This window comes from Dermacentor variabilis, chromosome 9, assembly GCF_050947875.1.
Source record: "Dermacentor variabilis isolate Ectoservices chromosome 9, ASM5094787v1, whole genome shotgun sequence".
Lineage (NCBI taxonomy): Eukaryota > Metazoa > Arthropoda > Arachnida > Ixodida > Ixodidae > Dermacentor > Dermacentor variabilis.
Genome location: NC_134576.1, coordinates 16,312,251 through 16,338,667, shown reverse-complemented (window position 1 = coordinate 16,338,667; position 26,417 = coordinate 16,312,251). Strand labels below are relative to the sequence as shown.

The 26,417-nt window shown below is 47.3% G+C and overlaps 1 protein-coding gene across 2 annotated transcripts in view; it reads right to left on the bottom strand.

Annotated features, from left to right (window-relative positions):
• LOC142558625 (solute carrier family 35 member G1-like) overlaps positions 1–26,417 on the bottom strand; it is a 64,088-nt gene that overhangs the window by 9,630 nt on the left and 28,041 nt on the right. For both annotated transcript variants that reach the window (XM_075670799.1, XM_075670800.1), the window contains one exon: positions 22,613–22,923. In XM_075670799.1, coding sequence (XP_075526914.1) covers positions 22,613–22,923 — 311 coding nt within the window. The remainder of the gene's footprint in view (positions 1–22,612; positions 22,924–26,417) is intronic.

The following is a 26,417-nucleotide window of genomic DNA, read 5'->3' as shown; positions in this document are numbered from 1 at the left end:
ATTATTCATATTGCAGGAGGTGCCAGATTTAGTTAGCGATGCAACCAGTGCTAATGTCGAATGGGGCGGAAAACCATGGATTCCTAAACATAGACTAAACAAGAACGTTAAGGCGGTAGCGAAAATCAGAGTGCAGCCTTTGATTATCAAGTTAAGTATGCTGCAACTACCAGCAGTAAGCTTCGGTGGCAGCTTGTGCACTGATTTGAATATTTTGCCTACCGCTATAGGTGCACTTGCTCCGCAATCAACATTATCCATAAGATCGATGATTCCTGGCCCATTGAAGGGTTGCGAGAAACTTTCATTTATGCGAGAAACTTATACTTCCTTTGGTATGGGTAAATTATATTTCGGTTTCCCTAGTGTCATAGGCATTTGACCTTTCCACCCGCCGTGCTTGCTCAGTGGCTATGGTGTTGGGCTGCTGAGCACGAGGTCGCGGGATCGAATCCCGGCCACTTCGGCCGCATTTCTATGGAGGCGAAATGCAAAAACACCCGTGTACTTAGATTTAAGTGCACGTTAAAGAACCCTAGGCGGTTGAAATTTCTGGAGTCCTGCACTACGGCGTGCCTCATAATCAGAAAGTGGTTTAAAGAAAGTCCCATAATTCAATTTTAATTCGACCTTTTGCTTCGCTTTGGCGCAGATCCAGAAATGCTTGGTAGCTTTACTGCAGTCTTCCTGAAGTCTCGCTTGATAAAGGTTTCATAAGAAGCGAGAATTCTTTTTTCTATGCCTCTGCAAATGGCGATTATACGATGCTAGTATTCAGTCTAGTGATATGTACAGTTTATGGTACCTTTGTTTCTTTCGCAGGTCATATTTGAAGTCCGTAGAAAACAATGACGGAAGTTTGGGTTTCCTACAGTGAAGTAACGGGATAAATTTTGCCACAGCGCCTTCAACAGTTCATATAAGCAGATGAGGGAAAGTCTCCGCAGCCGTTTATTTGAACAGAGAAGCGCAGACAGAGTTATTCTGAGGGCAACTTGTACCGCTCCCACTGGTTTTCGTGCCTTGCTCCGGAGCTGCTGCCTAGGCAACCCGTTGCCTCCTTTAACCTTTCCTCGAACGGGCGATGCTCCTTCTTCACCGTTCGGCAGAAGCGCAGTCCGCGCAGTTCCGCCGATGCGTTTTCTTTTTTTCTTTCGGCGATGAGCTTGCGACTCTCCGCAAGTCAACACTGTCGCGGACGACGCCGCACGCGTGAGTGCGGATTCACGCTAGGTAAGCCTCTTGTTTGTTTTTTCCATTTTGCAGTTTCCACCTCAGCCATGCTGCTGCGGTTTTGTTTGTGTATCTTGCTGTTGTCATTGTTGGTGTGTTTAACTAACGTGAATAAAAGCCTTAAGTTAATGACTCATACTGCCCCCTTGCCTTAAGCTGCCGTGGTGGATAGTTACCGCGGGCTAGGGGGCCACAGGTCTGACTTGAAGAGCTACTGTGAAAACGCTGGTGAGTGACTACCTCATGCCGCCCATAGAACGGCCACGTGGGCATGCGCGAATATGAGTAACACCCCTAAACCCGTTCCACACAATTAACAGCAGAAAGCAATATATTTTTATGGGGCAACCATAAGTGGCGCCAGTCAGATGAAGGCGATTTGACGTGTCGAGGTGGAATTGGTCTCAACAGCTATGTTATTTATGCATCGTTGCCAGTCTTGTAAATATTGCAAAGACATCCATATAGGTGACTTCTGCAACGTTACAAATTGGTGAGAGCTGCGGGGTACCGACGAGAAACAACGGAGCTCTGCAGTGGTTGTCACCTCGGACTGGAGAACAATACAGTTGAAACAGGTCCCCAAATTGTATGGCACACATCAACCCGTACAACCCGGCGGTTGTGCTGGCTAAGCCGCGGGGTACAGGAACGTACTACAGCATCGACCAGCTCAACGTAGAAGGAGGGATATTCAGATATGAGCATGTAAGTCCTCACAAAAATGGGATCAGATGATAAGGTCGGCTAACTTGGTCTTCTACCTACAAGGCACGGCGAAGGTGTGGTATTACAACCACGGTGAAGAGCTCAACGAATGGGACGCGTACAAACAGAAGCTGAGGGACTTCGTCGGTGTCCCACCGGGCGGCAGAGACCGCTAAACAAAACTAACGACCCGAACACAAACGTTCATAGAATCGAACGCCTCTTACATCCACGTAGTGCTGGCTCCGTGCCGCAAGGCCGACAGCGATATGGCTGAGTCAGACAAGGTTGGGCGTGTACTGAAGGAGATCACTGACGATGATGTTAACCTCTTCATGTGAAAAAGTGTCAAACAGTAAAGGACCTGGTAATAGAGTTTCAACGCTTTTAGCCGACCAGGAGCCACTCCATTGCAACGCCATTCGCCTGTCTCCCGAACACACCTGTGACATCCTCTTGTGGCGACGGACTAGGAGTGCAGCGATCATCATCAACAGATCACCTGACGTGGATAGTGCTGCGAGAGCTTGAAGCCATGGCTGCTGCAGCGTTTTTTTTCCGCCCCTGTGAGCCAAACAACTTGCCCAAAGCACCGTTTTTGCATGCAATAGCCCTTCAAGAACTCGCTAATATTGGAGTTCATTCTGAACGCCCCGTTGCCGTTTAACAGCTGTCTCATGATCCAGTACCATCGGCTGGTTCAAAATGTCCTGCACGCTACCAAAATCCATCTGAGTGGCGAACCGGAGACGATCCGTCAATCTGTTTGGCCGGCCCCCGTATGGTTGACATTGCTCGCCATTGTAACAACCCTACTGTCTCCTCCTCTCTGCGACCACCATTGACCATTTATTATCGGCCCGAACATTGCGAGCGTCGTTACCAGCCTCCATTGCCAATGCAGCAGCCAAACAATGACACTCGCGCTCCTTGGAGCAGGCCTTCGTCATTATTCCGGCGCCACCAGGCCCGTTCGCCACCAGCTTGTCGAACATCGTTCATGTCGCTGCAGGTTCGTTTTTGACCGTCCCCGTTGCAGCTCCGACGCCCGTCTCTTGAAAACTAAGCGATGCAGTTGCCGAAGGTGACGCTGCATTGACAACTGGACGGCAAAACGCTCTGATCACTTTGCCGATCAGACAGAACTTGGTGGAAGTCGATGGCGTCACCGTCTCAGCAATCATTGACACTGGCGCACATGTATCAGTGATGAGTTCGAAATTGCGCCGACACCTGAATAAACATCTCATGCACACTATATCACGCACCCTCCGCGTCGCCGACGGAGGAACTACTACTGTGCTTGGTATGTGCACCGCTCGAATTGGCATCGCGGGGCGCCTAACGACTGTTTTTCTGCTGTATTCGAAAAGTGCCCCTGCGCCGTTATACTTGGCTTAGACTTTTTATCGTCCCATGCAGCCCTATCTGATTGCACATCTAGTGTCATTCAGCTTGAACTTTCGCACGGCTGCTATAGTCCACCAGTCCCACAACCATGGTTTTTCTCTCCAGAAGACATCCGCCTGTCGCCTCAAACCACTATGTACGTCACTCTACTGTCGTTGCCGTTTGTTCCTGACGGCATCTGTGGAGTATCTCTCACTGCTCACATACTGCTGGAAAGAAATTTGGCCGTTTCTCATAGTGGTCCTCACGGTTACAGGCAATCAGACTTCGCTCCTTCTTAATTTTAGCTGCTGGGCTGAAAAGGTGTCGAGAGGCATGTCTTTAACGACATCTCGCCTGTGAATGATAGCGAGATGTCGGCTCTTGACGCCGAAATCATGCCGCCCTCTACAGGAACCTCCGGTTCACCGACTATCACAGACGAACTTAGTACAATGACTGCACCTGATCTTCTTCCAAAAAAGCTACTTACCTCCACCGTCTCTTGGAAACATACCGCGACATTTTTTACCTTGACGGCCGCTCTTTAGCTCAGATATCGGTAGTCAGCCGTCATAGTTGCACCAGAGACGCCAATCTGATACGCCGCCGGCCGTAACATGTTTAATGACAAGTGACAGAACAAGAAGTCGATAAGATGTAGACTGAAGGCGTTTACGAACCCTCTTGCAGTCCGTGGGCGTCCCGTCTTGTCCTCGTTAAGAAAAAGAACGGCAGTTGGCGCTTTTGGGTGGATTAGAAACACCTCAATAAAATCACTAGCGAAGATGTCTATGCCTTGCCGAGTTTTCATGACACCTTGGATTGCTTGCATGAAGAAAACTACTTTTCTTTGATTGACCTCCGATCGGGCTGTTGGCATATCTCGGTAGATGACATGGATCGTGAGGAAATTGCCTTCGTAACACCTGGCGGCCTCTACCAACTCAAGGCTACGCCATTCGGCCCTTGTAATGCCACGGCAACCTTCGAAAGAAAGATGAACTCCGTACTTCACGGCTAGAAATGGTCCATGTGTGTGTGTTCACTAGACGATGTCATAATCTCTTCACCAAGTTTCACGAGTTATCTAAAGCGTCTATCGGCTATTCTCGCTACTTTCCGATGCGCCGGCTTGCAATTGAAATAAATCTTGTGCTACTTTGGACGTCGTCAAAATACCCTTCTTCGCCATCTCATCAGTGCCGCTGGCGTTCAACTTGACGTTGACAAGATTCGCGCTGTCCAGAACATTCCTGCTCCGTCTTCCGCCGCAAAAGTAAGAAGCTTTGTTATGCTATACTCGTATTTCCATCGTTAAATCAAGAATTTCAATGAAACCGGTAGCTCACTAACCTAATTTAGAAGGATTTTCCTTTTACATGGGGTCTTACTTAAACCAAAGCCTTCTGCGCTGTCGTACGCTTGCTCACGACTGCCACATTTCTCGCTCATTATGATCCATCTGCCGCCACTGAACTTCACGCGGATGCTAGTGGTCATAGAACTGGGGTTCTACTTGTTCAATGGCAGTGTAACGCAGAGCTTGTAATTTAATTCTCCAGCCGCCACCTGTAAGCCACTGAGAGGGATTTTTCCATTACCGAGCAGGAGCGCCCGGTGTTAGCCAGTTGCCAAATTCCGTCCCGACTTGTACGGCCGCTCATTTTCCGTGGTTACTGATCACCACGCTTTCTGCTGGCTCTCCTCACTGAAAGACCCCTGTAGACAATTGGGTATATGGACGCTAAGGCTCCAATGATATTCATCTGCAGGTTTATACAAGTGAGGCCGTTTGCGCAAAGACGGCAATTACCTCTGCCGTCATGCAATCGACCGGCTTCAATATGATGCGCATAACACCGACTCTTGGGTCCTGGCTGTTTCTGATCTGCACAACATCCACTCTTAACAACGAGCTGACGAATGCTTACGTTTTCTCATCAATCGTGTCAACTCTGGACATTCGGAGTCCTCGCAGCGCGTGTTCATGCTCCGCGACGACGTTCTCTACCGTCACAGCTTACACCCTGAAGGAATGAATTTTCGCTCATTCTACCACGCCATCTCCGGATGTCAGTCCTTGAAGTGTTGCATGACGCGCCTTCTGCATGCCCCCTCGGCATTTTGTGCACCTAATTAATTATAGATGAAGAATTCTTGGAATCGTAGTTGGTGGTACGTGATACCTTCCATTTATAAACTGGAGCTCTTCTGTGCCTTCCCATAGATTAATATGATTCATTGTCTCTGGATTATTGCTTGATTGCTGTACAAGTAACCTTGATAGTGCGTCAACGTCAGTGAGGAGTGGGCCAGGACGGTGCGAAATCACGAAATCAAATTGTTGCAGATAGTTCACCCATCTAGCAATGCGGCCTCTTGGCTGGGCCATGCTCAGAAGTTGAGTCAGTGCTTGATGGTCCGTGAAAAGTATGAATTTGGCACCTTCCAGGTAAGTACGAAAGTACTGCACAGCTTTTAAGACCGCCAGAGCTTCCTTTTCTGTGGCAGAGTAATTAATTTCGGCGGGTTTCAGGGTATAGCTGTAGTACCCCACAACGTAGTATTTGGTCTGATCAGCTTGTTTGGATGGCTTCTGGTATAGAACTGCAGTGATAGCATAATGTGATGCGTTCATGTTGAGCACGAAAGGCAGAGAAAAATCCGGTATTCGCAAGATGGGGTCCGACGTTATTAGTTTTACAAGCTCACGATAGACAGCTTCGCACTTCTCGTCCCAATGAAAAGGCACTTCTTTCTGAGTTAAACGTGTGAGGCACCTTGTTCTCAGTGCATAGTCCTTGATAAACGCCCGGAAGTGTCCTGCAAGGCCAAGAAAAAAGCGCAGAGAGTGCACATCATAAGGCTTTACCAGTTTGGAGATTCTCTCTACCGATTGTTGCTTAGTGCTTTTAGTCTGTCCATCAAACACCCTGCCAAGAAATACTACGGTATCTTGAAAGAACGCATTTTTCTTGAAGTTGACTTTGAGTTGGGCAAGTCTGAGGGCATGAAGAAATTTTGAAAGATGACTACGGTGTTCTTCCTTTGTCTCTGAGTAGATGATGATGTCGTCGATGTACACATTGCAAATATGCCCAGGTAAGGTTTCAGAATGTCCGTCATAATCTTCTGAAACCACGCAGGGAATTTTTCCAACCAAATAGTAGGCGGTTGTACTCAAACAAGTCAAATGGGGTTATGAACGCGGTGTACTTCTTCGTTTCTTCACTTAGTGGATTCTGCCAAAAGCCCTTGGAGAGATCTATTCGGGAAAAACAATGGCAACCACCAGTTTCGTCAATGATGTCGTCGATTCTCGGCATTGGATAAAGTATCAATTCAGTTTCACGATTGAGAGCCCGGTAGTCTGTGCAGAGGCGGAATGTCGCGTCTTCTTTAGGTGCAGTTAGGTGAATTAGGGGCAGGGTGTTTCCTTTTTGAGGGTGCCACGTCGTATGGGTTCCAGAACGAGTTCGCTCAGTTTCTGCAGTTGTAGATTCACTGTCACCGATCTTGTTTGCCCGAGAGCTTGGCGGCTGACTGCAGCTTGTTGCAGCACCACGTTGATCAGCGCGGCAGAACTAACTTCAAGAGGCAGGTCCGTCGTTGGCTCACCGTGCACTTGGTATCGGGTGAACACAACAGACTCCGATGACGCCTGCTCGACGAAAAACGCCACCCGCATGGCTGGTCTTCGGAAACTGTCGGCTGCGCCAAAATGTAGCTTTCCTAACTAGAACGGCAACAGAAATGACGTAATCTAAGTGAGACGGGTGTCGTCCGCCATTTTATTCCAATTTCTTCCTTCTCACTTCTCCCCTAGCCCCTTTCTGCGTCTTCTGTCGTGCGTCCAGCGCAGACCGCTTCAACGATCAGGTATGGCGCCGCTTCTGCTGGCCACGCTGCTACCACTCTGTGCACCGCTACGTTGCAGCCTGTGTGCTCTGTCAGCGCCGCATAAAACTTGCTGTACTGCCTGCTGGACGCCTTAACACCATCGATGTGCCCTCCGAATCATTCTCTCGCGTCGGTCTCGATGTTTTCAGCCCTCTTGCGATATCAAAATCTTGCGATAAAAGGGTCGTTGTCGCAACTCATTACGCAACCCGGTACACGATCACGGGAGTTTTGCGCGCAAGCTGTGCAAGTGAGGTGGCAGATTTCCTTTTACGTGATGTCATACTCCATCACGGCGTACTCCGGCAGCTGCTCACTGGTCGTGGCCACACTTTTTGTCCCGATTAGTTGGAGACCTACTTCGCTGCTGTTTTGCAGAGCACAAGCTTTCCACCTCCTCCAATCCGCAGACAAACGGACTGACGGATTGTTTAGCGCACGTTGAAAGAAATTCTGTCTATGTAAGTTTATGACAACGGCAGTGATTGGGGCAGCATGTTACCCTTCGTGACCTTCGCGTATAGTTCGTCCCGTCACGAGACGGCTGGCTTTTAACTCTTTTATCTTCTTTTCGGCCGTAACCCTTCTTTGCCCTTTGACACACTGCTTCCTTCTTCAACGAACACTCCCATTGAATACGCTCAACAAGTATTCACCCGCGCTCACATGACCCGCCATGTTGCCGACTCCCAGCTCACTGAGTCTCAGGCCGTACAGAAGATTGCGTACTACGGCCGACATCCGCACGTTCGGCTTCTGGCTTCGTTCTCCTCCTACGGATGCCACGTCACCGCGTCGGCTTGTCTGAAAAGCTGCTGCCATGCTATGCAGGGCTCTAAACGACATTGTGTCAGCCATCCTCAGCGAGGCACCCGAAGACCAGGAGTGGGCCGTCCAGCGGGCCAGGGCCGTTGCCGAGGACCTCGAAAGATTTTCCTCGGGCGATGGAACCCTGGCAGCCTAGCCCCGGGCACCAACATCTACAACCGTTGGACAAATAAAGTTTATTCCTATCCTATCCTCAGCTTGTAGATGTAAACTACATGATCGCTCCGCTTGACTCGCTTGTACTCATGAACGTCATGCATCTGTCCTGGCTGAAGCCTTCCTTTACCGCGATGTCCTTATAGTTAGTGCCAAGACGGTGCCTTTGCAGGCGCAACCCAGAGTAACGCCAGTGACAAGAAGATGATTTTACGTGTGGAGGGGGAATCAGTCTCGACAGCCATTCTGTTTGTGCATTGTTGCCTCTCTACTAAATATTGACACGTGTACTTGTTTACCTTTTCCGGGTTACGGCTTGTCACCGCCTAACAAATGTTATCGCATAGCGCAGGACGCAGCTGCATGTATCGGAAGTTTCTGGAATTCTATCGATGGTTCAATCCGCTGTCTGTCACCAAACCTTGTGTAATCTGATCGCATGTATGCGCGGCGCGAATAGTGTAGTACTTTGCTGAAGACTCGCGGATCCCAGTGATCACTCTGGAACATTCGACGACTGATGTATAAAAGCCGAGGCGCTTGACTCGCTGATCAGATTTCCTACTATGGCTGACAGTGTTCGCCGCTATCGTTTTGCTTTAATGCAATTTGCTCTTGAAGGCACAAGTTCGCCCAATGAAAATTTAGTTTCGCAATTTACAGTTTTGCTACTGTGTTCGTAGCAGGCACTACCACGTGACATCGTGTGGAGGTACGAGTTCGTTCATGTACAGGACGGCCCCGACAACCGGACGGCCCCGGCGTGATCCAAGCCCAGACCGAAAAAACAACGCCAACATCATCCCGAAATATCGAGCAAGCCGCGGACTGCAACAGCTGCCCCCGGAGCACAGACTTGTACATCAGAAGCAAAAAAGAGCATGGCCAAGACAACACCTATGGCTGTCCACGCGCCCCCCATTTTGCTGCAAAAACCTCGGGGCCCACCATCTTTCCATGGATCATCGACTGAAGAGCCAGAATCCTGGCTAGATACCTACCAGCAAATCGCAACTGTGAATAACTGTGACTCCGACGACAAGCTGCGGTATGTATACTTCGCCTTAGAAGACGCCGCCAGAACCTGGTTTGAGAACCGGGATTCGACCCTCGCAACATGGCCCCCACTCCATAAAGGCTTCCTTCGGACGTTTACGAACATGGTGCGCAAGGAAAGGGCCGAAGCTTTGCTAGAAGCCCTAGTAAAATTACCCAACGAGACCATAGCGATCTTCACTGAGTAGCTATTCGCCGGGTTGATACGCGACCTTCCCAGGGCTGTTGCTGTATTTGTTTATGAAGATAACCATTCTGAAGAAGCTCGCTTTGCAGACAAGGCAATATAATCGCCGAAACTACACCGATATTCAATCACTCGGCAGTGGACACAAGCGAGAGACCATCAGACCGGTCATTCGCGAGGAACTGCAGAAGCTCTTCCCTAGGTCACAGCCTCAACTGGCCTCAATCGCCCACATCGTCAAAGAGGAGGTTGAGCGATCACATGGTGTTACTGAAGTGCAACCGTCATCGCCACAGCCCCCACCGGAAATGAGGGCCTACTCCACCGTCGCCCGCTGCCAAGGTCCCCCTGCGCGATCGCGCCACGATTCCACAATGTAACACCGCAGTTGCGTCGTCCACGGCAGGCACCTCCAGCGCGCTCACCCGTCGCCCAGCGTAGCTACGCGAAGAATGCGGACATTTGGCTATCCGGCGACCACCACCCGCTCTGCTATCACAGCGGAGAAGCCGGCCATGTGTACCGCCGATGCCCATACCGCGTCGGACTGCAAGGGCTCGCCGTTAATGGGCCGCGTCCCCAGCTTGGGGAGCACCCACGTAACATCGCCGACTACCTCACCACCACTCAGGAGAGTTCTCGATGACCATCCCATTGGCCATCACCAGGACACTAAATGTCGCCGCAGCGCTGTTCATACACTGGCGCAGCCCGGGGCCGCTCTGTTAGCCCATATCCGGAAAACTAAAAGCAGCAACCGATGGAGGTGCGGTAGCTGTTCGTCTAAGTGACGAACATCTTCCACCGCCGACGAAGACGCGCAAGGGACTATCTCGACGACACAACAACAACACGCCGCCGTCCCGACGAAGTCTGGAAACAAGGAATACGCCGACGAAAGAAGACCTAACGACGCCACGTACCAGCCACAGGTTAACGCGACGCAGCCGTGATCTGACGGCAAGATCTAACTGTAACGCAAGAGAAAGAGCCACCGACCTGGAAGTGCTTCTCAACGGCCACGGCCACGTAATCACCGCACTAGTAGACACAGGAGCCGATTACTCCGTCATGAGTGGACACGTCGCCGCCCAGTTGAATAAAGGTAAAGCAGCATGGGAAGGCCCTCAAATTCGGACCGCTGGAGGACACCTCCTCACGCCGACTGGAATCTGCACGGCAAGAATTACCGTTCGTGACCGGACTTACCCTGCCACCCTCGTTATCCTCCAACAGTGCTGACGAGACGTCATTCTCGGCATGGACTTCCTGAACCAACACGGTGCCATCACCGGCCTGAAGTCGAAGTTCATAACTTTGTCGGAAGATCGAGCGATAAGGCCGGAGAACTCTCGTAGTCATCATGCCTTAAGCGTGCTCGAAAGTCAAGTCAGCATCCCACCCCATTCCAGCATTGTTATTTCTGTCAGCACCAAAACACCTGCAGACGTAGAAGGCTTCATCGAGGGTGACCAATGTATACTACTCGATTATGAAATTTGTGTCGTAAGAGGGAACGCTCCAATGCACGGAGGAAAAGCAAAAGTGTTGCTGTCAAACTTCAGCCAGGATTTCAAGTACATCAACAAGGGCACGACGATCGGGTACATTATGAAAATTCTGGAAACTAGCAATGCGTTTATTCTCTTCGATTTTGTGGCATCTACCCCGACGACCATAGTTCCCCGAACCAGACTTCGACATAAATCCAAGTCTCCCCATGATTAAGCAGCAACAGCTCAGAAGTCTGCTTCGGCAGTAAAGGAACGCTTTTCGATGTCATCGAGGATTCGAGAAACGCCAGTCGCAAAGCATCCAATAATAACTAGAGTGTGCTTGACCACTCCGCAAAAGCCATTATCAGAGTTTTGACGCGAGAACGTCAAGCTATAAGAAATCAAATCGACGACATGCAGCGCGAGGACATCATCGAGCCGTCTAAAAGCCCGTGGGCATCTCCTTTTGTGTTAGCGGAGGAAAACGACCGAAGGCCTACGTTTTTGCGTCAGTTTTCGTCAACTGAACAAGAAGACGAAGAAGGATGTATACCCCCATTCACGGATAGATGACGTATTGGATTGGCTATACAATGCTAAATATTTCTCGTCGATGGATCTCAAGTCTGGCTGCTGGCAAATAGAAGTCGACGAGAGAGATCGCGAAAAGACAGCGTTCATCACGCCAGACGTCCTCTACGAGTTCAAGGTAGGACCATTCGGACTGTGCTCGGCGCCTCCAACGTTCCAACGCGTCATGGACATGGTGTTAGTAGAGTTGAAGTGCCAGACCTGCCTTTTTTACTTGAATGACGTCGTCGTCTTCGCTGGAAATTTCAATGATCCCCTTAGGTGCCTTGCGACAGTAATAGAAGCCATCAAGTCATCAAGGCTCACTCTGAAGCCGGAAAAGTGCCACATTGCTTACGATGAGCTTCTGTGCTTGGGCCACGTCATCAAAAATCTAGGGTTCACCCTGACCTACAGAAGAGAGCCGCCACCAGGAAGTTCCAGCAGCCCACCGACAAGGCAGCGCGTAGATTCCTAGGCATGTGGGCCTACTGCAGGTGTTTTGTCAAGGACTTCTCACGCATCGCTGAGCCGTTGACACATCGAACGAAATGTAATGTCCAGTTCAAGTGGGGAAAACGCCGCAGGCCGACGCATTTGAAGAACTACAAGCCAGTAAATAGGCCTGATGACTGTGGTTTTCGCGTAAAGTTCAAAAGCTGTGTAATCGAGCGGGCTTCAGCTTATAAATTTTTAGGTACACTTCTTGATGAGAACCTGAGTTTTACACCTCATGTAACGAAGATTCATTCTAGTATTTGTAGGTCAATCGGCATATTGTTTAAGATTAGATACCTTGTTCCTACTTGGTTGAAACGCCGTCTGTATTATGCTTTAATTCAGTCCCATATTATTTATTGCCTGTTGGTATGGGGGACTACATTCCGATCAAGCTTGCATTGATGATATGTCTCTAATAGCAAGCAGTTCGCTGTGTTGAGAACCTTGGACCCCGCGATCTCACGGCACCCTTCTTCTTGGAACATGGACGTTTAAAAATTATTCAACTGTACGAGCTTAAGCTCGCTATATACATACAAGGCGAACTCGAGAAAAATTCATTTTATTTCAAAACTTCCTCTCAAGTTACACCCAATACAATTTCAGGCATGACCATATTAGAGTTATATTTTGCAGGACCAACTACGGCAGAAAACAACTGGCATACTTAGTCCCATTCTTCGTAAACGCACCTCCTAACACAATCACTATCGCGCAAAACTTCAGCTCAGTAAACTGCTTTAAAAGTGCGATGAAAAAATATTTGTTTTCCCTTTCTGATTGACATTGTGCTGATTCGTTTCTTGTGTGTTTTATGTAAAAATATTTTAAGTCGGTTTCATATTATGCTTGTATATATATTTTTCGAATTCATATTAATCTGTTGGACTTAAACTGTTTCTACTTAGAAAGTCATACAATGACTCGTGTAGTTAATGCACATATGCTTGTAATGTAGACAATGTATATGTAATCCAGGCTATTGATCTGTGTGTAAACTATATTTTACGGTACGCTACCTTACCGTCGATCAATGTAGGCGTGACAGGGCCTTAGCCAGGCAGAAAATGTTCTGCCTTTAGCCTTGCCATCCAAGACCTTCACTGTGTGGAACTCAATGCTGAATAAAAATAAAACTCAGACGACGCATGCAGTCGCCACGTGTACTTGCGCACTTCGACCAGTACGCCGATACAGAAATCTATACTGATGCCAATAGCCTCGGCCTCGGTGTCTTTCTAGTCCAGAGGAAAAACAGACTTGAACGGGTGATAGCTTACGCTAGCTGGACGCTGTCAATAGTGAAAGGCAATTATTCTACAACCAAAAAAGTATGCCTCGCCATCGTTTGGCCTGCAGCAAAATTTCTCCCTTACCTATATGGCAGTCCATTCAAAGTCGTCAGCGACGATCATGCGTTGTGTTGGCAAGCGAATTTAAAGGATCCTTCATGACGGCTGGCGCGGTGGAGCCTCAGACTACAAGAATACGACGTCGCTGAAACCTACAAGTCGGGAAGAAAACACTCTGGTGCCGATTGCCTTTAACGCGCCCCCGTTGACCCTCCACCGCAAGATGACGAAGATGACAACGCCTTCCTTGGGATAATGAGCGCGGAAGACTTCGCTAAACAATAACGAGCAGACCCGGAGCTAAAAAAGCCTCGTCGAGTATTTGGAAGGGCACACCGACGCTGTCCCTAGGGCATTTAAGCGATACTTCTCTTCGTTCTCGCTTCAAAGCAACATACTAGTAAAGAAGATCTTCTGACCAGTCCGCGCCAACTACTTTCTTGTTGCTCCCCCAAAGCTGCGTCCTGAAGTACTGCACACCTTGAATGACGATCTGACCGCTGAGCATCTCAGATTCTCCCGGACGCTGTCGAGATTACAGGAAAAGCATTACTGGCCGCGCCTGATCGTCGACGATACCCATTACGTCGAGACATGCCAAGACTGTCAGCGACGCAAGACACCACCGACAAGGCCAGCGGGATTGCTACAGCCGATCGATCCTCCGTGCCGACCATTTCAGCGGATTGGGATAGACTTGTTGAGACCTTTTCCGACGTCAACGATAGGAAAAAATTGGATCGTCGTGGCGACGGACTACGTCACCAGCTTCGCTGAAACGAAAGCTCTGCCGAAAGGTAGCGCAGCCGAAGTGGCGAAATTATTCGGCGAGAACATCCTGCTGCGACATGCCGCCCCATAAGTTCTCATCACCGACAAAGGAACAGCCTTTACAGCGGAGCTCACCTAAGCCATTCTTCAACACAGCCAGACAAACTACAGGAGGACAACGGCCTACTACCCACATACGAATTGTCTTACGGAGCGCCTGAACAAGACCCTCGTCGACAAGCTAGCATTGAAAGTCGACGTCGAACACAAGACTTAGGATGCCATCCTGCTGTACGTAAGCGTCGCTTACAACACGGTGGTGCAAGAAACAACACAGATCACCCCGTTCAAGCTGGTTTGCGGCAGGAACCCGACGACGACTCTCGAGGCCATGCTGCCGCACGTCACCGATGAAAGGAATGTTGACGTCGCCACCTATCTCCAACGCGCGAAGAAGGCCGACAGCTCGCCCGCCTGCGGATAAAGCACCAGCAGCGTACCGACAGCCGATACTACAACCTCCGACGACGCTACGTGGAGTACCAGCTCGGCGACCGTGTTCGGGTTTGGACCCCTATACGCCGACGAGGACTCAGTGAGAAACTATTGTGACGCTATTTCGGACCCTAGGAGATTATCCAACGTATTGGCGAACTGGACTATGAGGTCGTGCCAGACGGCGTTTCTCATTCACAGCGGCGCCGCGCACGATCTGAAGTGGTCCACGTGGTGCGCCTTAAGCCTTTTAACGCATGCTGTCGAAATTCCTTATTTTGTTGTTTCTTTGCTACGTGTGTTTGTGTTTATGTACCGATCTTGATTTGTCCTTATATTGATTCGCATACGCGGTGAATAAACAGTTGGAAGTTGGGCCTGTCCCGTCAACCATCACGCGCATGTGTGGTTCTTGCTACCCATCTTGATTTGTCCTTATATTGATTCGCATACGCGGTGAATAAACATAATAATATTTGGGGTTTTACGTGCCAAAACCACTTTCTGATTATGAGGCACGCCGTAGTGGAGGACTCCGGAAATTTTGACCACCTGGGGTTCTTTAACGTGCACCTAAATCTAAGCACACGGGTGTTTTCGCATTTCGCCCCCATTGAAATGCGGCCGCCGTGGCCGGGATTCGATCCCGCGACCTCGTGCTCAGCAGCCCAACACCATAGCCACTGAGCAACCACGGCGGGTACGGTGAATAAACAGTTGGAAGTTGCGCCTGTCCCGTCTCGCTTGCTATGTGTTGTCTTTTTCGGTGCTATAACCCTCTTCTGGAATTGTGTTTATTACTTTCGCTTGTTTGCAGCATCGGGCCGACGCTTTTTTTAAGAGAGGGGCATTGACACGTGTACTTGTTAACATTATCGGGCGGCCACGTTTCACCGCCTAACAAATGTTATCGCACAGCGCAGGACGCGCCAGCATGTATCGGAAGTTTCCGGAATGTTATCGATGCTTCGATCCGCTGTCTGTCACCGAACCTTCTGTAATCTGATTAGATGTATGCGCGACGCGAATACTCTAGAACTTTGCGGAAGACACGCTGGTCTGATGTATAAAAGACGACGCGCTTGACCCGCTGATGAGATTTTCGACGATCGGCAACTGTGTTCGCCGGTTTCGTTGAACTTTGAGTGCAGCCTGTTTTTGTGGGCACAGGTTCGCCCAATAAAGTTGCTTTCGCCATTGTTGCTGTGTCCTCAACCGTCAATGCAATGTGAGAATATTGTAAATACATCCGTATATGTGACTTCTGCAACGTAACATTATGTTTTTACGGGCCTAAATTTCGTTTCACTCGGCTATATTCGGGGTAACTTCGCGGAAAAATAAATTCTGAGAAAGTTGCACGCACTAAAAAGGTTTATTGGATGAATAAAAAACTGGCTCTTTCAATAGGAAGATAATAAGAAGCTTTTGTTCAACTGCAAGCTGGTTTTTCAATCACATTTTTAGGGCGTAATGTGAGTAGAAAATGACGGACGGCAGCGATTTAAACAAATTGTATTTTATAAGCTTAATAAATTCCAAGCTGTACAGATCCTTCTAAAGAAACATTTATTTTACTTCTCCAACTTCTTAATATGATTCAAATCTGTAAATTTATGAAGGGCTGGAGCAAAATATAAACGATTCCGTACATATTTACCAAAAACAGTTATCCCAATGCTGTCAACTGCGTCTGACAGAGCATCTAAAGTGGATAATTGTCATATATAGGTTTACTGCAGCTCACATCAATCCTAACGGCATTTACACAGGTTGTGTAAAAGCATTATTGGGAAATAACATATTGTCTCAGTGCTGCATAATATACATAACTTGTCCAGTTCAACTGCACCAATACAGTTTACTTACAGGATGTGATATCTTGTTTCACTACTTTGTCACAGAAGTGTAAAATTATATTTTTCAGCACACTAAATTTTTTAAGTAACTAATAACTTACACCTATAACTTATAACATAACTTATAACTTCTGCAACTTATATAATTAATTAGCGCCTTAAAAATTGATATATTTTATATTCGCCTTTGAAAAACGCTAAAATTGCAGCAGTGGCTGCTGAAGAACAATAATTTCTGTTGATTTTGTGTGTTTTATGTTACAGTTAGAGTGGTTGAAGCTTCCCCTTGAGACGAATGAATTTTGTTAGCGAATATGTGTCCGAAGTTCCCAAGAATGGGGGGTGGTCGGTGCGGAGGGACATAAAACAAACAAGAACAGTAATAGTGGCAGTTATGAAGGCCTTGTGTACAAAGTTCCGTAGAGCGTATCTATGCGGACCACGCATGTGGCTCATGTTGCCCGATAATAAAGATGATGTTGGCAATCACCATGATTTCTATAGACGTCAACCTTCGAAACGAAGCGGCAATAAACATCTATCTAGGCAGCTTCAGTTATTAGGGTACCAAGTGTATTTCCCAAATCTTTCCTTTAGATTCCTCTCATAACTCAGCCATATCTGCCCGCCGTTGTCTAGTGCCTGTGGCGTTGCGCTCTTAAGCATGAGCTCAATGGGATCGGACGTCGGCAGCCGCCTTTCGGTGGGGCGAGACACAAAACTGTCAGTGCACCACGCGTTGGTGCAGCTTCAAGATTCCATGGAAGTTAAAATTATTTTGGAGTCCCACACTACGGCATGCCTCATAACCAGATCGTCAATTATCACGCATAGCGATACAGTTTACAGACCCATATCTGCATATTGTACAGTTGAGGCACAATTCAGTATTACCGGGCACTGATCAAGGGCAGCATTTCAAACACCATGCACAATCTATTTGCATATAATCAAAACGTTGCTGAGTTGGCAGTCATTGGTGTCGACCTTAAATTGAACACTACTCTCACATATAACATAAAAAAGCTTGCTTGCGCAGCGGCAAGTACAATCAGCAAGATCAACTTTAACGTCACAACGAAGATCGCACACGAGTTATCGGCACGCTGTCAGAATTTCGTGTGAAACAGTTCCCGTCTCCACTATCTGCAGATGACCGCCAGACCATCAGAAGCGCATGTGACAGTGAAAAATTAACGGTGCTTCCAGAATACAATAAACAACGGCACTTTACCTTATAACTATGTAGCCTAATTGCTTTCCCCACTGACGCATTCCTTGCTCCAACACGTACTGCCGTCTCCCCAAGGCTACGACCCTTGAAGTGCAGAGGGCGATACAGAAGTCGCTTCCTAAGATTTGCATTTGCACTTCTCGAAAGCGCAAGTCTTCTATTGCTCGCTCTTATGTGACGAATATTCAGCCCCGGCACTCTGTGGACACCCGAACATAAGGAAGCCTGACGTCTCCATGCGCTCCCTATCCGCTGATTGTAGCTGTTCACCTCTGCAGGAGCTACCAGAACCGGAGGCCGCTCTTCGACGCATGCAAGTAACTCGTGCGATTTTGCCGAAAATTTGAGCGGCGTTTTAATCAATAACTATGAGATTATTGAGTCATTTGATGTCAAACAAGGTTTCGTCAGTCCTCTTATGGAGACTTGGCTGTGCAAATACGTTCCGATGCTCTTGAACGTGATCGTTATCTGCCAGAAAGAACGCTCATTGACGCAACAGATATTAGCTATCTGTTAATGTTTTGTCTCCAGAACGCCATTTCGTTTCTCACAGTGCTTTTTGTAAGCAACTTCACGGAACCGCAATTGCAGCCTCAGCCTTCCAGACCAACTTGAGCATGCATGGAGCACATGGAGCGCCTTGTACTTGCTACATTCTCTCTTAGGCCGGAACGGTTTCTCCAGTTTATTGATGATTGCTTTTTAAACTGAATATACGCTTTGGCCTCGTTTCACTTCTCATTTATATTTCATGAAGGACGCCCTTAGTTTCACGTATGAAGGAGAGGAAAACGGCCGTTTGCCTTTTCTTGTATTTGTCGAGTCTCGCGTTTACCTTTTCTCGCAGGCACATGCATTTAGCGCACTCAGCTGCACCATCATTATTAAATATCAAAGCTTGGAGATTCACCTTTGTTAACGGCTCTTCTTGACTACTTGGTCTTACGTCTGGTGTTTCATAAACATTCTTTTGTGCTATTAACTATTCGTTATCTATATCAATGACGTTCGATTTGCTCTTACAGACCTATATGTTTATTTGTTGATGACTGCATTTTCTAATGTAGGATTTTAACCACGATGCTGGCCCTCCAGTTCTAAAACAGTATCTAGACCGAATGTCCCAGTTTCATTCTAGCCATAGTAAACACCGGAAAGTGTAATTTAACGTTGTTCCCCGAATGCGGCCAAATTCAATGTGCGGCTGGCTTCAATACAGTCGTATCGCGGTAACGTGCAGCTGCTTCCGTGTATATATCGCACCAAATCTTTCCGGGTTTACATGCGTCGTGTTAATGCATCGCTTCCGATAAGTTTCTTAAAACGATGTGTTCACGGGCCACCTCTGTAAGTCGAAAAGTGAACATTACATCGCCTATTTGATCACTTGATGAAGGCGGTGTAACTTTTAGGACACGTTAAAAACACGCAGCATGTCCGTATCACAAGAATTTATAACTGACACTCCCAATGTGATCGATATCAAATAGTTCTTTTCACTTCTACCTCTGGAATCGCGGAAAAAACCGCGCGGCTTTGTTAGCTTCCCAATATTACGGAACAAAATTATCCCTATAACACCCTCATCGCAAATCATGCCGGCTGTTAACCAAATGGGCCTTGCGCGTCCTTCAGTTCATCGCGTGTGCGCTGCAGCATGCGAACAGGGGCTCATTTATCTCCCCGCCAGTATTTGTGACAGTAATATGATTTTCTTTTGGTGCTGAGAGTGACTGATAATTTCAAGGATAGGGCCTGCTATCACATTTGCACTATTGCATATTCAACTTAGTTCCTGCAAAGTATGAAGATTTCGAATGAAAAAGAAACGCATTTTGCGAAGAATCACTCATGTAAATTATATTGGAGCGATTCTTCGCAAAAGGCGTTTCTTTTTCATTTTTTGTTCCATCCTTTAACACTAAGTAGCTACCGACAAAAAGCTGTAAATTAGATCCCGCAGAAAAATAATTGCTTTTGAACTATTTCACATCAGAAACATATATGCGGAACAGTTTTTCAGGAATGCTAATTGAGACTTTGCTATCTAGTAATAAAAATTTTCTCTGTTTAATAAATAAAAATATTAGCCGTAATCTTCTAGTCTTAATCTTCTTGTGGTTGTCTTGCACATGCAGAGGAATAAATGGGTGAGGCTTTTCGGCTGAGCCATCGTACATTTGACCATCCTCTTACCCGACCTAAAAAATAGAACTTGACCTAATTTGTCATCCCCTCAGCCTATTTTATGTCAACTGCATTACGAAGGGTTCTCCGTGCGATCTCCAGTTACCCCTGTCCTGCGCCAACCGATTCCAACTAACGCCCACGAATTTCCTAGTTTTATCGCACCACCTAGTCTTCTGCCATCCTCGACTGCGCTTCCCTTCTCTTGGCACCCATTCTGCAACCCTAATGGTACACCGGTTATCTTACTACGCATTACATGACCTTCCCAGCTAAATTTCTTTTCTTAATGTGAATTTGTTAGCATTTCCTACGTGACAGTGGCATATTAAAAAGACTATACTGAGCCGGTACCTCTTTTTTTCATGCCTTTCATTTTGTCCCTGCTCTTATTTCCGTATTTACTTCCGTTTTCCCATCCCCTAGTCCAGGGTGTCGAAGTGGAGGCTTTAACTTTGGTGACCTTCCCTTCCTTTCTCTCATTTACATCTCTCTCCCTCGTAATGTCAATTAGAGTATCGGCTATCCCCAATTGCTCTCTGATCCACACCGCTCTCTTTCTGTGTCTTAAAGTTACGTCTAACATTCTTCGTTCCATCGCTCTTTGTGCGGTCCTTAACTTGTTTTCTAGCTTCTTTGCCAGCGTCTAAATGTCTGCCCTTTTGTTAGCACCGGTAAAATTCACTGATTGTACACCTTTCTTTTCGATGATAATAGTTAGCTTCTAGTCAGGATCTGGCAGTGTCTGGCGTACGTGATGCACCCTATTTTTATTCTGTAAATTTTCTTCACATGATAAGGGTCGACTGCCTGTGATGGACGTAGGTAAACCTACTGCTCCACAGACTCCGGAAGCTGACTGGAGATCCTGAACTCTTGTTCTCTCACTCTCTCTTGCACTCTCTCTGTTAAGGCCCTCAATCATTTGTTGTAACTAGATCTTAGTGCTGCTTAACAGCACAATATAATCTGCAAACTGATAATTGCTGAGATATTTGCCGTTGATCCTCACTCCTGAGCCTTCCAAGTTTAATTGCTTGAATATTTTTAAGCACTGAGTGAGTAGCATTTGAATGATTGTGTCTCCTTCTCTGACCCCTTTCTTTATAGTTATCTTCCTACTTTTCTTGTGGAGATTGAAGGCAGCTGCGGAATCTCTGTGGATATTCTCCACTATATTTACTTAAGCGTCCTGTGTTTCTTGATTACGCAATGCCTGTATGACTGATGGTATTTCTACTGAATCAAATGCCTTTTCGTAATTTATGAACGACATATCGAGAAGCAAACTGTATTTTGTGGATTTCTCGATTACCTTGTTGATGACATGGATGGCATACGTTGTAGAGTATCCCTTCCTGAAGCCAGCCTGTCCCCTTGGCTGACTGATGTCCAGTGTTTCCCTTATTGTATTGGAAATTGTCTCGGTAAATATTTGATACGATACTGGAAGTAAGCTAATGGGCCTATAACGTTTAAATTCTCTAAAGTGTCCTTTTTGTGGAATAATATAATGCTTGCGTTCCTCCAGACAGTTCGCACAAGGGACCGCCAGTTTTTCAAGCATCATGTCTCTTCCGTCTTTGAATAGATCAACTGTTATTCCATCTTCTCCTGCCAATCTCGCCCGTTTCACGTCTTGTGGGGCACCTCTCACCTCAGCGCTAGTTATAGGAAGAGCCTCTGTAACCTGTTCACTAATACTTCGAATGGAGGCATTGCGACTGCTCTGGATAATGTACAGGTCAGTATGGAATTCATCCGCTCCTTCTACTACATCTCCGAGATTGCTAATGATATTACCCTGCTTATCTTTCAGCGCATACATATTGGTTTGTATTATGCCAAGTTTCCTTCTAACTGCTTTATTGCTGCGTCCATGTTTACTACTTCCTCCGTCTTTCTCACGCCTTCATTTCAAATGTCTCGTATTTTCACCTTGTTGATCAGTTTGGACAATTCAGCGAATTCTATTTGATCTCTTGAGTTGGACACTTTCATTGTTTTTCGTTTCTGTATTAGATCCTTTGTTACTAGGAACAGCTAACCTACTGCTTTCCTTCGGTGGCTTACTTCCCACTTCAAATGCTCCTTCCGAATCCAGCCTAGTTATGAGTTCATTCACAAGCTCTATCATCTTCACCTCTTTCTCCTATGACTGTGTATTATTTTGCAAGTACAAGCCTAAACTGGTCTGCTTTTACGTTTACTGCGTCTTGGATATTCGTTGTCTTCCTGAACAGTTTTACTTTTTTCTTTCTCAAAATTGAGGTGAATCCTAGACCCCATCATTCTGTGATCACTATGCTGTAATCGGTAGAAATTAGGAAATGTATCTCATTTCTCGTTTCACCATTAGGACTTTCCAGGAGCACTTTCTGCTGCTACTCTTCCTGAAGAAGGTCGGCATTATTCGTAACTTATATTTTTCTGCGAATTCTACCAGAATCTCTCGCCTAGCGTTCCTGGAATCGACGGCGTAGTTCACCAGCCTTTTTTCCCCACTGCTTCATTGAAGTCACCTATACTTGGTATACTACAGTATGCGGAGTTCGAACTTTTCTCATCGCTAATTCAACATGTTATAAAACTGACCTATTTCACCACTTTCATGAGAAAGATAAGTGCAAAATGCAGCCATCATCACTTGGCGAAAGTGTCACTATAATGATCGCGGTACACACTTTAACATTTTGACGATCACAGTGCAAGTAGAGAAGAAGAAGCTCGAGAGCGAGGAGTACGTAAGGCCTCTGTACAGTGTCCACGTGTGGAAACCATTTCCTTGGCCTCGATTGACCTCACTAGCCTCGTGTAGTTGATCTTGTGCTGCTGTGCTGGGGCAAGCCTTATTCTGCACTGCTCCTTCAGTCGGACAGCTATCACTCTTTGTGGCCGTCTGGTCCGCCGACGGCAAACGCACGAGAGTGAGAGAAGAGCTGGAGAGCCTTGCCGGGGTCCCGAGTACTGCTTTTCCTACTTTTGGCGGTGGAACCTGCGTTATAACGTAATCAAATAAATGCGACTGGTCACAGCAATCCATATTTGAAGTAGTAGCTTAGCGCGAATAAAACCACGGACTCAAGAAAGACAGACAAGCGCTAGTCACAACTGTTTAATGGAAGGAAGGATAGTGCATATATATATACATATCCTCTTGTCACGCATGCGCCTACCAATCAGAAGAGTAGCCGGTACATACACATCAAAGGAGGCTGCGCAACAAGTTACATTCGGCATCCAGTAATGTGATGGAAAGCTCACTCACACATCTATCTCTGTTCTTCTTGATAAAGAAGGCCTCAAGAGCGAGCCTGAAAAAGGTGTTGCCGCTCCTGCCAAGAATAGATGTCGCAGAAAATCGAGCGTCGCTACCACACGCGGTAACATGAGCCCATAGAATAAAGAACCAACTTAGAGAAGGGAAACTGTACCTTTCGCAGTGGTTCGAAAATAAGCAGTGGCAGCGCATGGAACTTACTTAGGTGGACGCCAGATGACGTTGCTCAATCCGGAAGCGGAAGTACACTTTTTTTTAAACAAAATCCAATATGGCCGTTTTTCGCCGGTCGCGTACGCTGGTACGCGCCGTGCTTGTCCTGCCGGATATGCGGCATGCCTCAATGCCTTCGCTGCCGCGTAGCAGGTGCGTTCTAATTGCCAAGAGCCTCTACTGACGCCCATACAAACAAGCCACAAGTGAGTGAACAGAACGTGCAACTTTATTGGCAGAAGACAAGCAGTGTACATTCTCGTGCAATAGCAGAATTAAAATTTGCATGTCGAGATACGCTGGAATCATTGACGCGAGCTCGTAAACGGCTCACCGTCGTCGTCGCACGTGGTGGGCAGGTTAACGAGCGACAACCAGCAGCGGAAACACATCGGACAGAGTGTCCCACCTGTATGCAGCGACAGTCGTTGTTAAAGATGAGCAACTTGCAGTGCGAAGCAATCGGGTGACGCAAGCATCTGCTGCCGCAGCCTACACAGCGACATGGACTACCCCGGATTCGCTCGTTTCCAACCTGCACGTTTCTTTTCTTTCGGGGGCCGCTAATGTGTGGCTCAAACTTGATGTCTCACATTGTCTCAATGTGGACAACTCGATTTCGTTGGCATCGCTTTCATCAGCTACTTTTGCGGGCCTTTCCAACCATGTGGCTATCAACTTCATACGCATCAGACTATGTAAGCACGTATGCTAGTCTCCGTTCATGCTTAATCGCGGCCGAGAAAGACCAGAGGCACAATTTGCCCATGGCTGCAGCAGGAAAGGGCAAACGGGGAGCACGAATCACGGTGCATGAAAATTGGGACTCTATGTCGCTGTGCTGGCTGCAGGAGCGAATGATTACTTCGAGAGACTGCTTCCCAATGCAACTGACGAGGCCGCCACATTCGAGAAGAATAACACGGCGACCATAACCAAGTAAGATAACATCTAAATTAAACAGCAATCAATCACCACATAAGGTTGAGGCAATACATCATACATTGGCTACGAACCATATGGCAACAGTGAGCATTCACCATACACGGGTCTCTTACGGTACATTCAGCCGCCCAACTACAGGCGTAATGCTTGCCTTCGTCGCACGTAGTGGTCTAGTAACGAGCGACAACCAGCAGCAGAAACAGATTGGACAGAGTGTCCCACCTGTTTGCAGCGACAGTCGCTGTTAAAGATGAGCAATTTGCAGTGCGAAGCAATCGGGTGACGCAGGCATCTGCTCCCGCAGCCTACACAGCGACATGGGCTACCCATCATTTTAGCATTGACTCCTTTCCAACCTGCATGTTTCTTTTCTTTCGGAGGCCGCTAACGTGTGGCTCACTCTTGGTGTCCCACATTGTCTCAATATGGACAAGTCGCTTTCGTGGGCATCACCTTCATCAGCCACTTTTGCGGGCCTTTCCACCCAATTTCATGCACGTCCGACCATGTAAGCACGTATTCTGGTCTCCGTTCGTGCTTAATCGCGGCCGAGAAAGGCCAGAGGCACAATTTACCCATGGCTGTAGCAGGAAAGGTTGAACGAGGAGCACAAATCACGGTGTGTGTAAATTTGGAGTCTATGTCACTGTGCAGGCTGTAGGAGCAAATGCTTACTTCGAGAGACTGCTTCCCAGTGCAACCGACCAGGCCGCAATATTCAAAAACGATAACACTGCAACCGTAACCAAGTGACACAACAGCAAAATTAAACAGCAATCAGTCACCGCATGAGGTTCAGACAATACATTATACATTGGCTACGAACCATCTTACAGGCATAATGCTTGCCTTTGTCGCATGTGGTGGTCTGGTAACGTGCAACAACCAGTGGTACAAACAGATTGGATAGAGTCTCGCACCTATTTGAACCAATAGTTGCCATTGAAGATGAGCAACTTCCATTGTGAAGCAATCAGGTGACGCAGGCATCTGCTGCCACAACCAACACAGCAACATGGACTACCTGACATTTTAGCGTTAACTCCTTTCCAACCTGCAAATTTATTTTCTTTCGAGGGCCGCTAATGTGTGGCTCACACTTTGTGTCCCACTTTGTCTCAATGTGGACAAGTCGCTTTTGTGGGCATCACCTTCGGCAGCCTTTTTTGCGGGCCTTTCCACCCATACGGCTATCAACTTCATACACTTCGAACCATGTAAGCACATATGCTGGTCTCTGTTTTGAGCAAACCATGGCCGAGGTAGGCCACACGCACAATTTTCCCATGGCTGCAGCAGGCAAGAACGAAAGGGGAGCACCAGTTACGGTGTGTGTGTATAGTGGGAGTCTATGTCGCTTTGCGGACTGCAGGAGCAAATGCTTACCTCGAGGGACTGCTTACCAATGCAACTGACCAGGCACCCACATCCGAGATACGTAACACAGTCACCGCAACCAAGTGGGGCAGCAAAACCAGATTCTGCAATCAATCACTAATCACTTCAGTGTAGCTTGCGCAAAGACCCAGGCTTTGAGGAAGAACAGCAATCATCAACGAGACTAGGAATATGTAAAATGATAAAACTGGCATTCAAGAGAGAAGCTACTCTGCTCTGCAGGCATTGAAGGCTAAAAACATAAAGAAAAGTAAAATGGTGCATAGGTTAATGCAAGACACATGCCGATGCTGCATCAACTATTTCAGGAGAGGAATTGTGCATGGCAACATGCACTAGAAGATACTGCTACAGATATGTTAGACTACTAGACAGTGACTGGTATTGAGTATCTGCGAAGAATCGGTTGACATTTATGTTTGGATCGGGATAAATGATCTCTAACAAAAATGGGCAATGAAAAAGCTTGAATTTATAGAAGAAAAATGACACTTGGCACAAACAGAATTGACATGGCTAGGAAGCTGATTAAGGGCAAACTGACGGAATTCGATCTTTTTGCCAGCGTCGTCCGTGCTTGGTCGGATGTTGCAGGTGCATCTGAAGGCGAATTTTTAGAAAGTCCTTTTTGAGTTACCTGGATGACTCAGCTA